An 18430-nucleotide genomic window follows, 5' to 3' on the forward strand; every position below is an offset into this window, starting at 1 on the left:
ATTAGGTCTTTGAGAAGATTAATCAAATTGATAAACTGTTAGCAAGACTGATCAAGTAAAGAAAAAACACAAATTACCAATAAAATGAATGAAAAGGTAAATATCACTATTAAATCTACAAACACTAGGGTGCCTGGCTTACTCAGTTAGAGGCGCATGTGACTCTCAGTCTTGGGGTCATGAGTGCAAGCTCCACACTGGGTGTAGAGATTACGTAAATAAATAAATATTTTTTAAAAATGTATAAACACTATAAAGATAGTAAGAAGCTATAATAAACAATTGATGTCAATAATCAAATAATAATTTTATCTGAAAAAATCTGGTAAAATGGACAAATTTCCTGAAAAATACAAGTTACAAGTCAACACAAAAAGAAATTAAAAATCTGAATAGCCCTGTATCTATTAAAGAAATTGAACCCATAATTAAAACTCTTCCAACAAAGAAACTGTAAGATTCAAGAGCCCTGCTAGTGAATTGTCCAAATATGGCCAGAGCGCTCTCCACCTGTTGCTCTAATTGAAACTGGCTCTTTCCTGAGAATACCTTGTTCATTTTAGCATCGCCCCACCTCCCCCAGTGGTGGCTGTTTTCATTTCCCACAGCCCTTGTACCTGAGTCTGGAGTACAGATGGAACACTGACTACAATGGAGCTTAGATCGTTTCAGTCTATACTGGAGTGTAGACAGTGGAGTGCTGCCTGCTCCTGAGAGCCACTTCTAAAATATTATCCTTTCCTTCTTCCTAAACAAACAAACAAACAAACAAAACTTGTCTTGGGTGCCTGGGTGGCTCATTCATTAAGCAACTGCCTTCAGCTCAGGACCTGATCCTGGAGTCCTCGGATCAAGCTTTGAATCAGGCTCCCTGCTCAGCAGGAAGCCTGCTTCTCCCTCTCCCACTCCTCCTGCTTGTGTTCCCTCTCTCACTGTCTCTCTCTCTCTCTCTCTCTCTGTCAAATAAATAAATTAAATCTTTAAAAAAAAATCTTGTCTTGAAAATTATGCCCTCAGATTTTACTACCCTCTATTCTTCTTTGTTTAGCCATCACAGACCCCTGGAACTTCCCTCGCATGCCTTGAAGAATATTATTACCTGGCCACTATCAATTTCTCCTGTACTATTCTTGACATATTTATTACTTAACAATTTCAGTATCTATGTTCTTCCAATCAGAAGCTTTTCAATTTCTTAGCTTATACTTCCCAATCTTGTTTTCTACTCTACCTCAGTCACACATGCTCAGGACATGCCCTAGACTATGTTTTTATCCATAACTACACTGTTTCACTACCCCCCCCTTAACTAGCTTAGTGCCATGGACCATTATATTAATCACCCCTAATCATACACCCTCAACCAGCTTGTCCCTCTTTCCCTCATAGTGTATTAGTCAAGGTTCTCCAGAGAAAAAAAACCAATAGGATATGTATAGAGGGATATGTAAAAAGAGATTTAGTATAGGAATTGGCTCATGCAGTTATAGAGGCCAGTGAGTCCCACAATCTACCATCTGCAAGTTGAAGAACTATGAAAACTGGTGGTGTAATTCAATTCAAATCCAAAGACCTAAGAATCGGGGTGCTATTGGATAAGTCCTCATCTGAGTCCAAAAGCCCAAGAACCAGGAGCATTGATGTCTGAGGGTAGGAAAAGATGGATCTCTCAGCTCAAGCAGAAAGAGAGTGAATTCAAGCTTTACCTGCCTTCTTGTTCCATTCAGACCTTCAGCACATTAGATGAAGCCATTTGCCTTGGGATTCATCAATTCATGTGCTAGTCTTTTCTGGAAATACCCTCATAGGCACAACCAGAAGTATTTTACCAGCTATCTGTGTATCCTTAGACCAGCCAAGCTGACACATAAAATTAACCATCACATTTAGTAAAATCCAACCGTAAATATATCCAACTCACTGTACCTGTAGCTGAATGTAGGTGAAGAACACATAAATATGTTGACTAGTCTCAGTTTAAATTGTTGTCTATGGCCGTACCACCCTGAATACACCTGATCCCATCTGATCTCAGAAGGTAAGCAGGGTCAAGCCTGGTTTGTACTTGGATGGGAGACTGCTTGAGAATGCTAAGTGCTGTAGGCTGTTAAAAGAAAGAAGAAGAAATTCCTAATACCCAACCTCAAGTAGGCCGGTAGTGCTTCTGGAGAACCCTACTGCACTTCCTACTCAAGTGGTTACACCTTCTCCTCTTTAACTTCCTTCCCTCTCTATGTACTCAGTTCATGAACTTGCTTCCCATTTCAGTGAGAAACTTTTTTTTTAAGATTTTATTTATTTATTTGACACAGAGAGAGAGACAGAGTACTAGCAGGGACAGTGGCAGGCAGAGGGAGATGGAGAAGCAGGCTCCCTGCTGAGTAAGGAACCTGATGTGAGGCTCCATCCCAGGACTCTGGAATCAGGACCTGACCTGAAGGGAGATGCTTACCCGGCTGAGCCACTTAGGTGCCCCTCAGTGAGAAACTTTATTGTGAGAACTGCCATATGATTTCATCACCTTATCTCTCCTGACTCTGACTTTCTTCCTATTTCTGCAGAGGGATTAGACATGGTCCTTGCTAGGCAACCCTTAGTTCACAGCTAAGGCTCACTTTTGCACCAAGTCAAATCTCCTTTCACCCACCTAAAGACATCAAACAAGGAAATGTTTCCTCTTGCTTTAACATCAGCAAATGTTTCTTCATTACTAGATCACTCCCATAAATATGCTATAATATTTCCCATTATAGAAAGAAAAATGTGGCCTTACTTCCTCCTCTAGTTACATACTATGCTCTCTGTTTCATACTATGCTCTCTGTTTCATGAAAACTTCTTGAAGAAGTTACCTATACTTACTGTCTACACCTCCTCTTCTATCATTCAGTCTTGAAACCACCCCAGCCAGGATTTTGTCAAGGTGAGCAATGATGATAAGTCTCAGACCACATTTTACTCAACCTCAACAGCATTTGGTCCATTGATTTTTGTCTTTGTTCTGTACTTGTTTTCTCCTCTTGGCTTCTAAGACACCACTCTTTCTTGGTTCTCTTTCTACCTCATTGAGGACTGCATCAGTTTCCTTTGCTGGAAATTTCTTTTCTTTGACCTCCATGTGTTAGAATTCCCCAGACTCAGCCTTGGACCTCTTTCCCTCTCAATTTATCCTCATCCCTTAATAACCTCATAAAGTCCATCTAATTCCCACATTTTTTTTTTCTCAATCTCTGATTTAACCTTGAATTTCCATCTTGCAGAGGGGGATAGGTATCCAACTCCTAAACCTGTTCTTTCCATTGTCTCCCTCATCTCAATAAATGGAAAATCTGTTCATTCATTTGAGCTAGTTAAAAAACTTGGAATAATTGAGGCACCTGGGTGACTCAGTTGGTTGAGCATCTGACTCTTGGTTTCAGCTAAGGTCATGAACTCATGGGTTGTGAGGTCAAGCCCCATGAAGGGCTCCCCACGCAGTGGGGAGTCTGCTTGAAGATTCTCTCCCTCTGCCCCTCCCCACATTTGTGCACATGTCCCCTCTCTCTTTTTCTCTTTCAAATAAATAAACATAAATCTAAAAAAAAAAAAAACTTGGAATAATCTTTGACCTTCTCTTGCTTTCATACTCCACATGCAATCTATTACCAAGCATTTCTGAAATTCCACCACTTATCACTCTTTCCACCATTTCCATCCCTCCCAAATAGCTGTCTTCTTGAAGTTTTAAATAGTCTCTTTAGATGACCTCCCTGCTTCCTCTTTTGCCCTCTACTGTGGATCCTCATGGTAGCTGCTAAAATGACCCTGTTAAAGCATAAATCAGATTGTGATATTCCTCTGCTCAAAACCCTTCAAAGGCAAACCATCATCATCATAGTAAAAGCCTTATAATGACCTCAAAACCCTACATGATATATCTCTAGAATCTCCCTCATCTTTCTTCCTGTAATTATCCCCGCAACCTTCAGAACTAACTTCCCCTTCATGTTCAACATGCTCCCACCTCACAAGCTTTGTACTTCATAATCTCTTCAGCTAAAATGTTCTTCTCTCAATGTCCACATGGCTTGATCCCTCACTTCCTTCAGGTTTCTGTTCAAAGATCACATTATCAACAAAGGCTTTCCTGACCACCCTGTATAAAATATCAGCTTCACCCCTATCCCAAGGATAATCTATTTTCCTTATCATGACCCTTTTCCCCAGATCACTTATTATCACCTAATATTTAATATACATATTTTTAAATTGTTTATCAACTGTCTTCTCTCTGAAGAATGTATGCTCCACAGGTAAACAGCCTTAGCTGTTTTGTTCACTGAGGTATCTCAAGTACCTAGTACTTAGTTGTAAGTACTCACTAAAGGGTTGTTATATGAATATATCAATTTCTTTTTTGCATTATCTTTGTACACCTTAGTTGTGATTTGCTATTCCTTTACACATATATTATAACTTAATCTTTGTTCTGAATGAATTATACTCTTTACAGCTTTCAATGACACTTTTATTCCTTTATTATGCTTTCAAGCTCTGAACAGTTTTTGAGCATTACTATATATTATATATACCTTTCTATAGCAACTACTTCAGTTCTTTCCAGCTTTATTGAGATATTCATGTAACTCTTAAATCTACTACATTGTAGTTAATACTAATCTTGCTGAAATCTTCATCTGGTTTTGGACTCTCTGAAATTGTAGGTGTATTCTCAATCTTTTTGTCAGTTCTCTTCTCCTCTTTGATGTTGTAATACTACCAATATGGATCTGTGTTTTACTTACAATTCCCTTACTGTTTCTTGCAACTTTGCGTGTGTTTGTGCATGTGTGCACATGCATATGTGTGCATTAATGCTGGTGATAGTAAAACACAAAGGTGAAGTTCTATTTTTAAGAAATTGTTGCATAACATAGATATTAAGGCTTCAGAGATTAAAATATCTAGGCTTTAGCCCCTCTTCCACTATTTCCCAGTTATGACCTCTTACCTTTTTTAAACAACACACTTATCTATAAATCTGTTTCTTCCTTTACAAAATAAAATAAATAATAATTCAAATAAAATAGGATAATGTAGGTAAAACATATAAAACAATGGTAAATTTAAAGTATTCATCATAAACTTAAAAAAATGAAAGGCCATTAGTAAGCAGAACACATTTAAGACATTACCTTATTTGAAGCATATCATTAAACCAAAGGAATATTTACAAGCAACACATGCCCGGGATCATTCTACGTCCTAGAGGATTCCTTCAACTCACAAGGAATGAGTCAAAACCAAAAGTATAACCAAAGGCAAGAAGTGGAACATGGCCAGCAATAAATATTAGTTGTCATTTTTTTCTATTGAAATAAAGATTTTGTGTAATGTACTGGAAAACTTCCCATTTTCCTTCAAGGGACTATGTTATAACATAAGTTATTCAACATTTAGAAATTGTTAGATAAGGGGCACCTGGGTGGCTCAGTGGGTAAAAGCCTCTGCCTTAGGCTCAGGTCATGATCCCAGGGTCCTGGGATGAAGTCCCACATCGGGCTCTCTGCTCAGCAGGGAGCCTGCTTCCTCCTCTCTCTCTCTGCCTGCCTCTCTGCCTACTTGTGATCTCTGTCTGTCAAATAAATAAAAATAAAATTTTAAAAAATTGTTAGATAACTTTGAAATCTGAAATTATCTGTAATGTGTAGAAAAGAAAGCAGACCTGATACAGACTAAAAAAATCTGTTGAAAAATGTCATATCTACGTAGATAATTATATTGTCTACTTAATTTTTAACAATTTAGCTGATGATATCAATAGAGAAGTCTTCAGAGTAATTAAAATGGAAATCATTTCCCTGGGCAAATGTCATTTTAAAAGTGCAGTTGTATGAGAAAGGTAAGTTTTTCAAAGCCATCAGCTTCCAGTACATACTCAAAAATAACAAATGGAATAAATCATAAAATAGACCTTCTTATGACAAACACTAATAACTTCCAAAATGATATATACAAAATATCTCCATGATATGTGGTCCACATGTAGGAAGAAAGAATTATTTTTTATTTTTTATTTTTTAAATTTCTTTTCAGTGTACCAGAATTCATTGTTTATTTTATGATAATGGTCAAGTTAAAGGATTGTATAAAGCTCAAATATATTAAGCATCCAAAGCCTTGTAGACACCAGAGTTCAACAGAGGAGTGAGAGGAAAGCAGAGGCATAGGTGGAGTAAGGTTTGTCTTGTGAAATGGTCAAGAGAAGCGTTTGATAACCTCCCACAGTCTATTGCCTGACTGGCTTGTTCATCCGCAGCAAGGGCTACGAAGTTGTTTCACAAGTCCTATCGCTTGTCCTGTAACCCTACACTCAGAGGTTGATTATAAGTTCCTGCAGAAAATGGAGGACATACTTATACTACCTCCAACTGATAGAGCCTGGAACTAACAGAGGTTGGAACACAAACAATATATTCAACCATCAGAGGTTGTGGACTTTGAGGGATTGCTAAGAACTGTAAATATAAAGAGGCACAGCGGGACTGGGAGCTCTTGCTTACTTACACTTTTTTTTTTCAGTCCTTCAAACAATACTTAAAACTGTTTTACTTCTTGCAATGACAGAGTAGGCCATTTTAAACCAACCCTCCTTCTAAAAAGACTAGAAAAGTTAGACGAAAGTGTTTTTGTTTTGTTTTGGTTTTGTTTTTTGTTTGTTTGTTTGTTTGTTTGTTTTGAGAGAGAAAGAGGGGGCACACAGAGGGACAGAAGGAGAGGGAAAGACAGAATCTTAAACAGGCTCCATGCACAGTGTGGAGCCCAACATGGGGATCGATCTTACAACCCTGAGATTGTGACCTGAGTTGAAATCAGGAGTTGGATGCTTAACTGAGCCACCCAGTGCCCTGAAATGTTGTTTTGTTTTGTTTTGTTTTGTTTGTTTTTAATCCACTGAAAGGCTGGGGCACCTAGGTGGCTTAGTCAGTTAAGCGTCTGCTTTTGGCTCAAGTGAGCTCAGGTCATGATCTCAGGTCATGATCTCACGTGAGCTCAGGTCATGATCTCAAAGTCCTGCATCGAACTCCCTGCTCAGCAGGGAGTCTGCTTCTGCCTCTCTCAGCTCATGCTCCCTCTTTCTCTGTCTCTCAAATAAATAAATAAAATAAAAAATAAAATCTTTTTTTTTTTTAAGAAATCCACTGAAAATGGGACGCCTAGGTGGCTCAGTGGGTTAAGCCTCTGTCTTCATCTCACATCATGATCTCAGCGTCCTGGGATCAAGTCCCACACTGGGCTCTCTGCTCGGTGGGGAGCCTGTTTCCCCACTTCTCTCTCTGCCTGCCTCTCTGCCTGCTTGTGATCTCTCTCTGTCAAATGAATAAATAAAAATCTTTTTTAAAAATCCACTGAAAGGCATTGGAGATTTCTCTAGGTAGAGAGGATTATAAAATCAAAATCCAAGAGAGGAGGAAAGCTGAGAGAGTAGTGTAACATTTGGGGATGTTTTCTAAATTTTCAGTTTCCAAAACTAGCATCTGAGAGTTTGAGTAGTTGAGTAAAGATTTTGTGGGGACTCACTCATCCTCCCAGAAGTATATAAAGATTATTTTAAGATTAAAAAAACATTTGAGATTCAACAAATGCAGAAAGAAGCCTTCTTGGAGCTTTAGTTATTTGACTAAAAGCAAAAACTTTTGAGAAACAAGACTGTTATAAATTCCCTTTTCAGGATAGATCTATTCCCAGGAGAAAGACCAAGAGTGAACCTACCATAAATCTTTCCAGGAGAGTTTCAGGGTCATGAAGAAGACAGAAAGACCACTGGCACCTGCATAAACAAACATCACATCACAAACTTTCTTTTCTCTCATTTGTTCTCCTAAAACCCATTTGTCGTTCCTAAAGGAATCTATTTGCTCTTCCCATAGGAACCTTTTCTCCCCTTTTCCCTCCTCCTACTATGTTAAATATATAAAACCCCAATTCTGAACACCCCCTTGGGTTACTCATCACCGAGTATATGTAATCTCACATATATAGATACCAAGTAGCGAGTTGTATATAGAAGGCCAGAATTTGAAAGAAAGATCAAGGCTGGAGATATAATTTTTAGAATTATAATATATAGGTGGAATTTAAAACTATGAGGCAGGTGGAGGCCACACAGGGAGTGAGTGAGCTAAAGAAGAGAAGAGGAAGAATTTAGCGGTGGGTCAATCCAAGACAGAAAAGCTGGGAGGAAGGGAGAAAAGGAAGGAAGGAAGGAAGGAAAGAAAAGGAAGAGAGAAGAGGAAGGAGGAAGAAAGGGTGAGATGGAGGAAGGGAGTAAGGAAGGAAGGGAAGAAAAGAAGAGAGAGAAGGAGGAGGGAGGAAAGAAGGAAGGAAGGAGAGAAGAAAGCAAGGAAGGAAGGAAGAAAGAGAGAGAGAAAGAAAAGAAAGATAGACTAAGAAAAGCAATAAAAGGGAAAGAAAAGGAGCAACCAGTGAGTGAGCAGTGTTCTGGTAGCCAAGTGAGGAAATATATCAAGCAGAAGTAAATAATCAACCAAAAGGTCAAAAAGATTAGGACTAACAACTAACCATTGTATTTAGCAATGTGGAGGCCACGAAGGGCATATAAAAAGAGGTTTTGTGGAGAGCACAGAAAGAAGGATGGCTCAGACTGAGGTTGAGAGAAAAAATGGATGAAGATAATTAGGGAAAAGTTAAGAATAAACAATTCTTTCTAAGACACTGTGGCAAAGAGAAACAAAGAAATGGGGCTGTAGGTAGCAAGATGAATGGAATCAAGAAATGAATTTATCTTCTTTTTTATGTCTGTTCTTAAATATTTAATTGATGGTGAATTTGTGATTTCATTAAAAAAAAAAAAGCAGACCTATAATGAACCTAGAGAAGGGAAGTATCATACTTTATAATTACTTTATAGTAATCAAAACACATGAAGGAGAATTTTAACAGATAAATACAACTATTTTTTAAAAAACTAAGAAATTCTACAACTGAAAAAATATAGTAAATGAAATAAAGGACTCCATGAATGTTAATTTTAGATCATATACAGGGGTTACATGTCTGTTAATGCAGTCAAATGAGCTATACCCCCAACATGTCTGTTAAAGGACACGTAAATTTCTATCATACCAACCATTTCAGAAATAATGACTCTAAACTCTAGATAAATTATAAAAACAACTATCTGTAGACACCAAAAGAGTGACCAAAAGTAGGCACATTCTGAAGGAGAGTCAGCCCTTGGGAAGAAGGGACTTGTACCGAGTGAGTTTTTCATTTTTACAATTTCTAGCTAAAGAAGAGGCACCAATTGTGGGATGGGTAAAACTCCAACAGAAAACCTGCCATCTTGCTGTGTAAGGAGCCAAAGGACAGAACTTAGAGCAGCTACAGTAGCCATGAAGTGAGGAGGGGATCCCAGACAGGAGAGAGAGAGCAAGAGGGGAGACAGAAGTTCTACTTTAACTCGTGCTTTTCCTCTATTATCAGGAAGTATTCCTAAATTTAGAAATTCCGAAAGTGAATATGTGCCTGCCTCACTGGAATACAAAGAACCTGTCAACTGTATTGTGTTTCGTATTCGCCTGCCACAAAGAAACCCTGATGAGGAGTAGTAGGTAGAGCCAGAGCGGATGGAAACAGGCAGCCCTGTCTCTGAAGCCATTGGGAGGGAGGGAAGAGGACCGCCAGAAAATCAGCCCTGGAGCAAATATCCCACAGGAGGCCCCCAGCAGCCCTTCCTCAACTGCCACAGTACTGTGTCTGACCCCTTCCTCATCCTCTCTTTTACTCCAAATTTGAAGACTTGCCTTTGTGACATTAACAATCACCAAGGACATAGAACACAAGAGCAACCGATTGCAGGAAGAATGATTGACACTGGAATTCACTACAATGAAGCTTAAATAGTTTAATATTACCAGTTAAGGGTTGGGAAATGTATTGTCTTTACTCCTCCCACAAATATAGTAATGCTCCTACCATATATGGTGGGAATAAAAATTTTCCATGCCAAACCATGGACTGACTCACATAATAGTTTATAATAATAACTAATGTTGATTGTGCTGGGCACAACTCTCAATGTTTCAAAACTGTTAAACTCATTTCATGTTCATAATAACCCTATGATGTAGATATTATTTTCCATTTTACATACAGTGGAACTGAGGCATAGAGAAGTTAAGTGATTTATACCAAGTCAAAGCACAAATTTTTAGTAAGTAGGTAGTCTGGATTCACAGCTAGCCTCCAGAATCCATGTTCTTAATCATCATACATGCACCTTTTCATGGAATGACAAGACCCTTCCATAAAAAAATAAATTGCAGAAGTAAAATTTCATGTTAACAGTAAGAGATTATAGATTACTTATTTTTTTACAATTTTTACCATTAATCAGTACCTGCATTTTGTACAATCCTATGCCAGTTTAGAAAGGTAGAAAGCTAGAAAAGAGGTGAGGGACACAAAAGAAAGTGCTAGAATTGTAAAGATAGTCTATGATGCTCATACCTGAGCCTAGTTTTTATCCAAATTAATAAAGAACTATGGAATGTTAATATGTAGGGACTTTATAGCAGAAAAAGACATTTTTCACCAGCCGAACTTGAACATATTAAAAAAATAATGTTTCCACAGGAAAATACACTAAGATTGGCAAATACAGCTTAATCTTTAATAATTAAATTAATTGGTAACCCAGGCATACCTGGAGGGCATAAGTCAGTATTAAAACGTTAAGTTTTGCCTCATTTATTTTTGTAAATGTGTAGAGTAAATTGTACATTCTCATGAATAATTTCTGTCTTATACATTCATTTTGTATATTTGGCACACTCTTTGGCCCAAAGAACCTCAAGGAAAGAAGTATTTACAGATTATCACAGAACCCACAGAGACTTGAAAACTGTTAACAAAAAGACTTCAACTGGTCAGGTAGTGATAGTTGGAGTTGATGCACAGAAGACTTTTTATTAGTAAAATGATTCTTAGTAAACCTGCAGAAAAATACAGCATACAATGAAGAGAATCAGAACATATAGACAATATCAATCAAGGTCTGTCGTGCCTTTTTGCAACTTAGATCTGGGTGGAAACTGGGTAGTTTTTTTTGATAAGCAACCATGTTAGAGATGGAAGACATGCTTCCAGTGCCTTCTCTAAAAGACAGTTCTGCTTATGTCATTCTTCTGAGTACAGCCTTTGCTGATCTCCACTTCTTGTGTAATCAAGCCCAATTCCTGGGATCCAAGGCCATTTCCCAGCTGGCACAGCTCGCACTGCCCCACTCACTAGCAGTGAGACTTGAAGCCTGTCGCTTTACTTTCTCCCAAGCCTCAGCTGCCTCAGTCCTCAAATGGATTCTCAGTAGTGCCTGCCTCCCTTGGAGCTTGTGGCAATCGAGGGAAGACAGAAACCACTCTACTATTTTGAACGAGAGGAAAAGTAATGAGGCACTCGGAATAAACAGGTGAGGGAAGGGCTGCGGTCAAGCAGGGAATGGTAAGGCAACCCAGAGGTTGGCAACAATGGAAAGCAACTAGCACTCCTGGGAGTGGAGGACCATATACTGGAGCATAGGATCCCACCTCACCCTGGAGTGCCTGACCGTCACACCGAACAGGGGAGCAAGCTAGAAGATAGAGCTGGGGCCAGAGAGGAGATGCAGCTGTAGTCAATGATCAGATATGGTGAGACAGAGAAATATCCTGATTTCCCTGTCCCTCCTTTCCCCTCCCTCACCAGGGTCTTCTTTTGAACAATCTGACTGGCTGCCAGTTGGCAATGAAACCTGGGAATTGTAATCTCCTTCGATACTATGTGGAGCCAGGGGAAGGGAGGGAAGGGATTACGAACAAAAAGCAAATGACCAGTAGTGTGGTTAGAAGAACAAATGGCAATCACCTTCAAAGCCCGTGGCCCAGTGCCTACGCATAGTAAATACTCAATAAACTATAGTTGTTAGAAATATTTTTTGCCTATTTTTTGTTTTTAATAATAATATTCAATGTGATATTCAATATGATACGGAGATATAGGCCCTTTCTTTTTTTGTATTTTTATTGAAGTATAATTAATGCACAATGTTATATTTCAAACATATAACATGGATTCGACTTATTTCACTCTGTAGAATACCCTCTAGGTCCATCTATGTTGTCTCATGGCAAGACCTCGTTCTTTTTTATGGCTGAGTAATATTCCATGGTATGTATGTATGTATGTATCTATCTATCTATCTATCTATCTACCTACCTATTTATCTAGATACCTTTCATCTATGGATAGACACTTAAGTTGCTTCCATATCTTGGCTATTGTAAATAATGCTGTGCTAACATAGGGGTGTGTATATCATTTTGAATTAGTGTTCTCATTTTCTGGGTAAACCGACAGAAGGGGAATTATGGGATGGTATTATGGGATGGTATGATACTTTTTATTTTTAATGTTTTGAGAAAATTCCATGCTGTTTTCCACTGTGGCTATACCAATCTACATCCCCACCAACAGTATAAGAGGGTATCCTTTTTCCACATCCTGACCAACACTTGTTATTTCTTGTCTTTTGGTTACTAGCCATTCCGAATGGCCTGAGGTGATAACTTGTGGTTTGGGTTTGTATTTCCCTGGTGACTGGTGATGTTGAGCATCTTTTCATGCATCTGTTAGCCATCTGTATGTCTTCTTGGAAAAAAAAACAGTGTCTATTCAGGTCTTCTGCCCATTTTTTAATTAGCCTCCATGTGTTTATGATCTTTCCAGATTTTTTTTTCTTGCAATTAAGTTCTAGTCTCATGCTATTGTGGTGATATGCTTGATATAATGTCAGTCTTCTTAAGCTTATTGAGATTTGTGATGTGGCCTAACATGTGAACTACACTGGAGAGTGTTCCATGAGTATTTGAAAAGAATGTGCATTCTGCTGTTTTTGAATGGAATGTTCTGCTTATATATGTTAGATCCATCTGGTCTAAATTGCTATTCAAAGCCACTGTTTTCTTGTTAATTTTCTGTCTGAAGGATCCATCCATTGATGCAAGTGGAATGTTAAAATCCCCGACTAGTATTGTATTAAGCCAGTTTCTCCCTTTAGGTCTGTTACTGCGTACTCTACGTATTTAGGTGCTCAGTTACAAATATTATCAGTGTGGATTTTCTAGCTTCATTTTCCACTTCTCATCCAGAACCCACTTTCCCAACCACTATAGGCCCCACACCAGTGTTCATATACTGTCTACTCTGCCAGGGAGGCTCTTTCTCTTTTTTCCTGCTAGTTGACTCCCAGAGTATGTGAGTAAGGATTAGAGCTCCCTCAGGACTCCAGCCTGTTCATAGGAAGAGGTCAAAGCATGAACCTGCTAATATTGTTCAGGCTTACTGTGGCTGAAGACCTTGGTCAAGCACTACCGGGTGACCAAATGCATTGCCACCCCCAGGATTACTCAGAAAAGCCTCTCCCCTAAAGTTATCTGTGATTCTCCCTAGACCAGGAGACACTGAGGCTTTAGACGGCAGTGGTCTGATGTGTGCTTCTCCTTGCTTCTGCCATGACTTCCCAAGTTTGGCTCATTTCTGCCTAATTCCATGTAACACTCAAGGGAGGGAATAGGCAAAATAGAGAAGTGTTACTGCTGTGGGCAATAGGGTCTCGTTCCTCTAGGGCTCTAAGCATGTGAAACACACTTTAAATTTCTCAACAGAAGACAGGAATTTGAGGTTTTAATCTATTCATTCCTATTTCCCACTGATGAGGGGTCACACTTTGGGGTAAATTGCATGATCATCTGGAATATACCAAGTCTCAGGGTCAGCATTTGAGTCACCCTGGCAGAATCTTAGTGAGAAACACAGCAGATACAACATTGTTGAAACATCTATGAGTACCTTAGCATAAAATTATTAAGTATAGATCATTATTATTTTTTAAAGATTTTATTTATCTATTTGACAGACAGAAATCACAACTAGGCAGAGAGGCCAGCAAAGAGAGGAAGGGAAGCAGTCTCCCTGCTGAGCAGAGAGCCCAATGTGGGGCTCGATCCCAGGACCTTGGGATCATGACCTGAGCTGAAGGCAGAGGCTTTAACCCACTGAGCCATCCAGGCGCCCCTAGATCATTATTATTTTTGTATTCTATTGCTACTATGTATGACAAATTACTGCAAATTTAATGACTTAAATAATACAAATGTATTATCTTAGGGATCTAAGGTTATCTTAGGTTAGAAGTCCAGCAAAGGATTCACTGAGTTAAAATCCAGATGTCAAAAATACATTCCTTTCTGGAGGCTCTGGAGAATAACACTGTCATTGTCTTCTCTAGCTTTTAGAAACTGTCTGCAATCCTTAGCTCACGGCCACTTTTTTTCATCTGTAAAGCCAGCAATGTTCCATCTCTCTGACCATTTTTCCATAGTCATGGAAGGTCTTGTCTTTTAAGAACCATGTGATTAGATTGGACCCACCTGGATAATTCAAAATAATCTCCCACCTCAAGATTCTTAATCTTAATTACATCTGCAAAGTCCCTTTTTCCACGAACGGTAACATAGTCACACTTTCTGGAGATTAAGACATGAACATCTTTAGAGGGTCATTCTGCTTACCATAATTATATAAAAATTTCTGCAGTATTCTTATTAACTGATTTGATAAGCAGAAAGTATAAGACTATATAAACAATTTTTGCATGTGCTTTTATCTATTTAGACTATCTCTTTAGACTGATAAGCAAAGCACCAACAATCTACCCTTCCTGGTGGGAGAAAGCGTGTTTAAGCAGACTTCTGCCAAAGCCAAGGCTGCCTTTCCTAATCCCCCATCCCAACAAAAAAGATGTCTAGACACACTAATAGGTCATAGGGATGAGCCCAACTGTCCCAGTACAGATATATCATTAGCAAGTGTGAGGGATTCTAATTCCTCATCTGGACAGAGTCAGCATCCAAAAACCTCAAGACAGAGAATCTGAAAAGTTTTATTCTATATTCTCCAGCTCCAATCAACTATTTATTGGCACCTTCAGCAATTTCAATATTTTCTTTTCTCTTCCTTCCTTTCCACCTTCCTTCCTTCCACCACATTAATACTCAATGCCTACTACATTCCAGTTACTGTGGTAGGCAAAGTGATCAAATGGTGAGCAGGACTGACCCTCATAGAGTTTCCTTTCTAATAAGAATGTATATAGTTAAACAAGCCATTTTTTAGCTATATTAAGTGCTATAATAGAACTTAATAGAAGATCTAACCTAATCTCTAGTGGGTCAGAAGAGTTTTGTTGAGGACACGACATTGGGGCTGACTCTTAAAGAAAGACAGAAAGTGAGAGTGGCTCAGGCAGTTACCATGTGAATGCCCATGGTTTTCCTCTTTCCTCTTTTTTCCTTCTGAAGGAAGGTGGGCTTCTGCTGCTCACCAAGTCAGGTCTCTGCCTCAGTCTAGTCTCTGCTTCTGATCCACAATGGAGAGCACCTCAAGATTCAACTCATGATCTCTTTGCCACTCAAACTTAATCATCTTTTCCCTGGTTGAGCATAATTACAATTTAAATAGTCTTCAAAAATATTATACTATGATATGTCATTGGGTTAAAAAAATGTATTGCATATACAGAATGGAAAAAAACAATACAATGAGATATAAATTTGATATAAGGGAAGCAAAACCTTGTAGTTGGATGAATGACTGCAATTTTTATTTTGTTGTAAAACAACAACAAAGTGCTGCAATAGCCCTACAAAAGTAAGATGTTGACATGTCACTGAAACTAGGTTACATTATTTTATTGACATACATGTGAAATTATTTCTCATCACTTGCCAAGCATTAGGATTAAAGGCCAGAGAATCCCAAATCCCTTGGTGTAGATAAAAAGATGTTTCACTGAAATACAAGGCTGGTATGATCAGTTCGGGTCTTCCACAGAACTATCAGCAGGGCATTGTGTCACAGTCTCACTGGTATACAAAATAAGAGTGTATTTTGACAATCACATCCCCTTCAAATTGATACAATAGTATCAAAGCCAGGCTTTACTGTTGACAAAGAAAATAATTTAAAAAAAATTTTTAGTCTTAAGAAAAAAAGTTTTTAGTCTCCTTTAGTATGCCAAGATTTGAACTTGGTGCCTTAGATCATGACCTTATTACATGCTTTACTAAAACACATATAGAGGAAATAGAAAGCCTGTCCCTTCTTGCCAAATGACTCTGAAAAGAGAAAGATATGGCTGTAGAATGTCCACAATAGCCAAACTGTGGAAAGAACCTAGATGTCCATCAATAGATGAATGCATAAAGAAGATATGGGGTGTGTGTGTGTGTGTGTGTGTAATGGAATACTATACAGTCATTAAAAACCTGGAATCTTGCCATTTGCAATGATGTGGATGGAACTAGAAGGTATTATGCTAAGCAAAGTAAGTCAGTCAGAGAAAGACAGAGAGAAGACAGAGAGAAGACAGAGAAAGACAATTATCCTATGATCTCCCTGATATGAGGAATTTGAGAAACAAGACAGAGGATCATAGGGAAAGGGAGGGAAAAATGAAACAAGATGAAACCAAAGAGGGAGACAAACCATAAGAGACTTTTAATCACAGGAAACAAACTGAGGGTTGCTGGAGGGGAGAGGGCTAGGAGGGAAATCACAGACCTGCACCCCTGAAATTAGTAATATATTATATGTTAATTTTTTTTAAAAGGTAGGACTGTAGGAAGAATAGGTGGTAACAGTATGTGTGAAAACCACTTCCCTCCTAGTAAAAATCCTAGAGAAAGAGATGCATTACCTTAAGAAAGAATGTGAGGGCAGGATATGAGGGACTTTTCTCCACTTCTAATAATAGTACTGTGAAAGGAAATCCCCATCATAGATTAGTATGGTTAAACTAAAAGAAATTCTGGATTCAGGGTCTCCCTCTGCTGCCATGTGATATGGAAGCTACCCAGAATTTCAAAAATTTTCATTTACTTTTGAAAAGTGAATGGTGCACACAGGCAAGCCTATGGTAGTTGTCTTAATAGGGCCAGGTAATGCTGTAACTTGGAGCAGAAGGGTGGATATGCCTGACTTGGGACCAATTAAGAGTCACTGCCAGACATCAGCACTCAACACAGCAGCAAGGAACATAGGGCCCTGTGCAAGCAGAAAAAAGAGAGGATGAGTTCCAGCTGCTGAGTTGGGCTATAGGTGTGTTAGGATGTGCAGTGGCCAGAAATATAAGTGGCATTTTCTGTACATAAACCATTGAGGACTAAAGAGCAATCCATGGGCACCATGTGGACACAAGAATCACTGTCCCTCCTTACCACTGGGACCTGGCAAGTTCTTCTATGTACATAGTCACCCCAGTGGGGAAGAGAAGGGAAAAGAGAGGAAATTTGAAAGATGAGTCATTTATCCAGAAAAAGAAAAGAAAGAAAAAAGACTTTAAATTATTAAATTGGGCAAAGTTGCCTGAATTGGTTTTCTTCCTTATATCCAATTTTTTTCCATTAATAATGATGTTATTTTAAAACATTGCTTAAAATTTATTTTACTTAAGACCACATCCTAGAGATGTTCCAATGTCAGTACACATAGATCTACCTCATTCTTTTCAACTATCAAATGTTATTTCATTCAATATAACAATATTTTTAACTAGCACCTTAGTGAACAAGAGTTAAGTTGTATCAGATGTTTTTCACAAAACAAATACAGCTGCAGTTCGTGTCCTTGAGAACACTGTTCCTGCATCAAATTCAAGTGTGTGGTGCTCTTCCCACAACTTTTCCAGCTACCTTCTCAGTTCTTATTGAGACCAAGGCAGGGCCCACCAGACCTGCCTAGCAGGGAACAGAACTTAAACTCAGGTTTGGCTCCCAGCTACCAGAAGCTGAAAGTCAAAGTAACTGGAAAAGTCCAGTGGCCTGGTTATCACAATAACCATCATAACGGTGGGATGCTTGGGTGGCTCTGTTGGTTAAGCATCTACCTTCGGCTCAGGTCATGATTCTAGAGTCCTGGGATCAAGTCCTACATCTGGCTCCTTGCTCAGTGGGGAGTCTGCTTCTTCCTCTGCCTGCCACTCCCCCTGCTTGTGTTCTCTCTCTCTCTCTCTCTCTCTCTCTCTCTCTGAAAAATAAATAAAATATTTTAAAAAATCATCATCATAATGGTGCTTACTATGGAGTCAGACATGGAGTTATATCTTAATCTATTGTTCCTCATTGAATGGTTGGCAATTACCTGGCAGGCTCAGAGCTGTTGAGTCTGATTAATTAATTATACACCAAGAGATTCAGGCAACCCCCTCCCAAAATGAGTTTCCTAACAACCTGAGTTTCCCTAGCCATCCCTCCATGGTATGCCTCCCGGGAACAAAAATCAATGGATTAGTCTCTGCCACTATTTTTCCACCAAGTTCGGAGTTGCCTAATAGA

General features: G+C 38.8%; 1 protein-coding gene and 1 long non-coding RNA gene across 12 annotated transcripts in view; one reads left to right on the forward strand and one right to left on the reverse strand.

Annotated features, from left to right (window-relative positions):
• LOC309868179 (uncharacterized protein) overlaps positions 1-2070 on the reverse strand; it is a 37511-nt gene extending 35441 nt beyond the window's left edge. For 6 of the 10 annotated variants that reach the window (XR_014313549.1, XR_014313550.1, XR_014313553.1 and 3 more), the window contains exons 1-2: positions 1927-2070; positions 1707-1790 (exon numbers count right to left, since the gene is read on the reverse strand). Coding sequence is in view for 1 of the 10 variants with exons in the window: in XM_082737720.1 (XP_082593846.1) it covers positions 1707-1723 (17 nt within the window). In the remaining 9 variants the exon portion in view is untranslated. Of the gene's footprint in view, positions 1-617; positions 749-1706; positions 1791-1926 lie in introns of all 10 variants that reach the window. The other 4 variants (XR_014313555.1, XR_014313556.1, XR_014313551.1 and 1 more) reach the window with 2 other exon arrangements.
• LOC309868180 overlaps positions 1-18430 on the forward strand; it is a 55789-nt gene that overhangs the window by 35376 nt on the left and 1983 nt on the right. The window contains exon 4 of one of the 2 annotated variants that reach the window (XR_014313561.1): positions 9486-9526. The exons of the other annotated variant lie outside the window; for it this stretch is intronic. This is a non-coding gene — a long non-coding RNA (uncharacterized lncRNA). Of the gene's footprint in view, positions 1-9485; positions 9527-18430 lie in introns of those variants that run through there. 2 annotated transcript variants of the gene reach the window in all.

Source organism: Mustela nivalis (assembly GCF_964662115.1).
Source record: "Mustela nivalis genome assembly, chromosome: 6".
NCBI lineage: Eukaryota > Metazoa > Chordata > Mammalia > Carnivora > Mustelidae > Mustela > Mustela nivalis.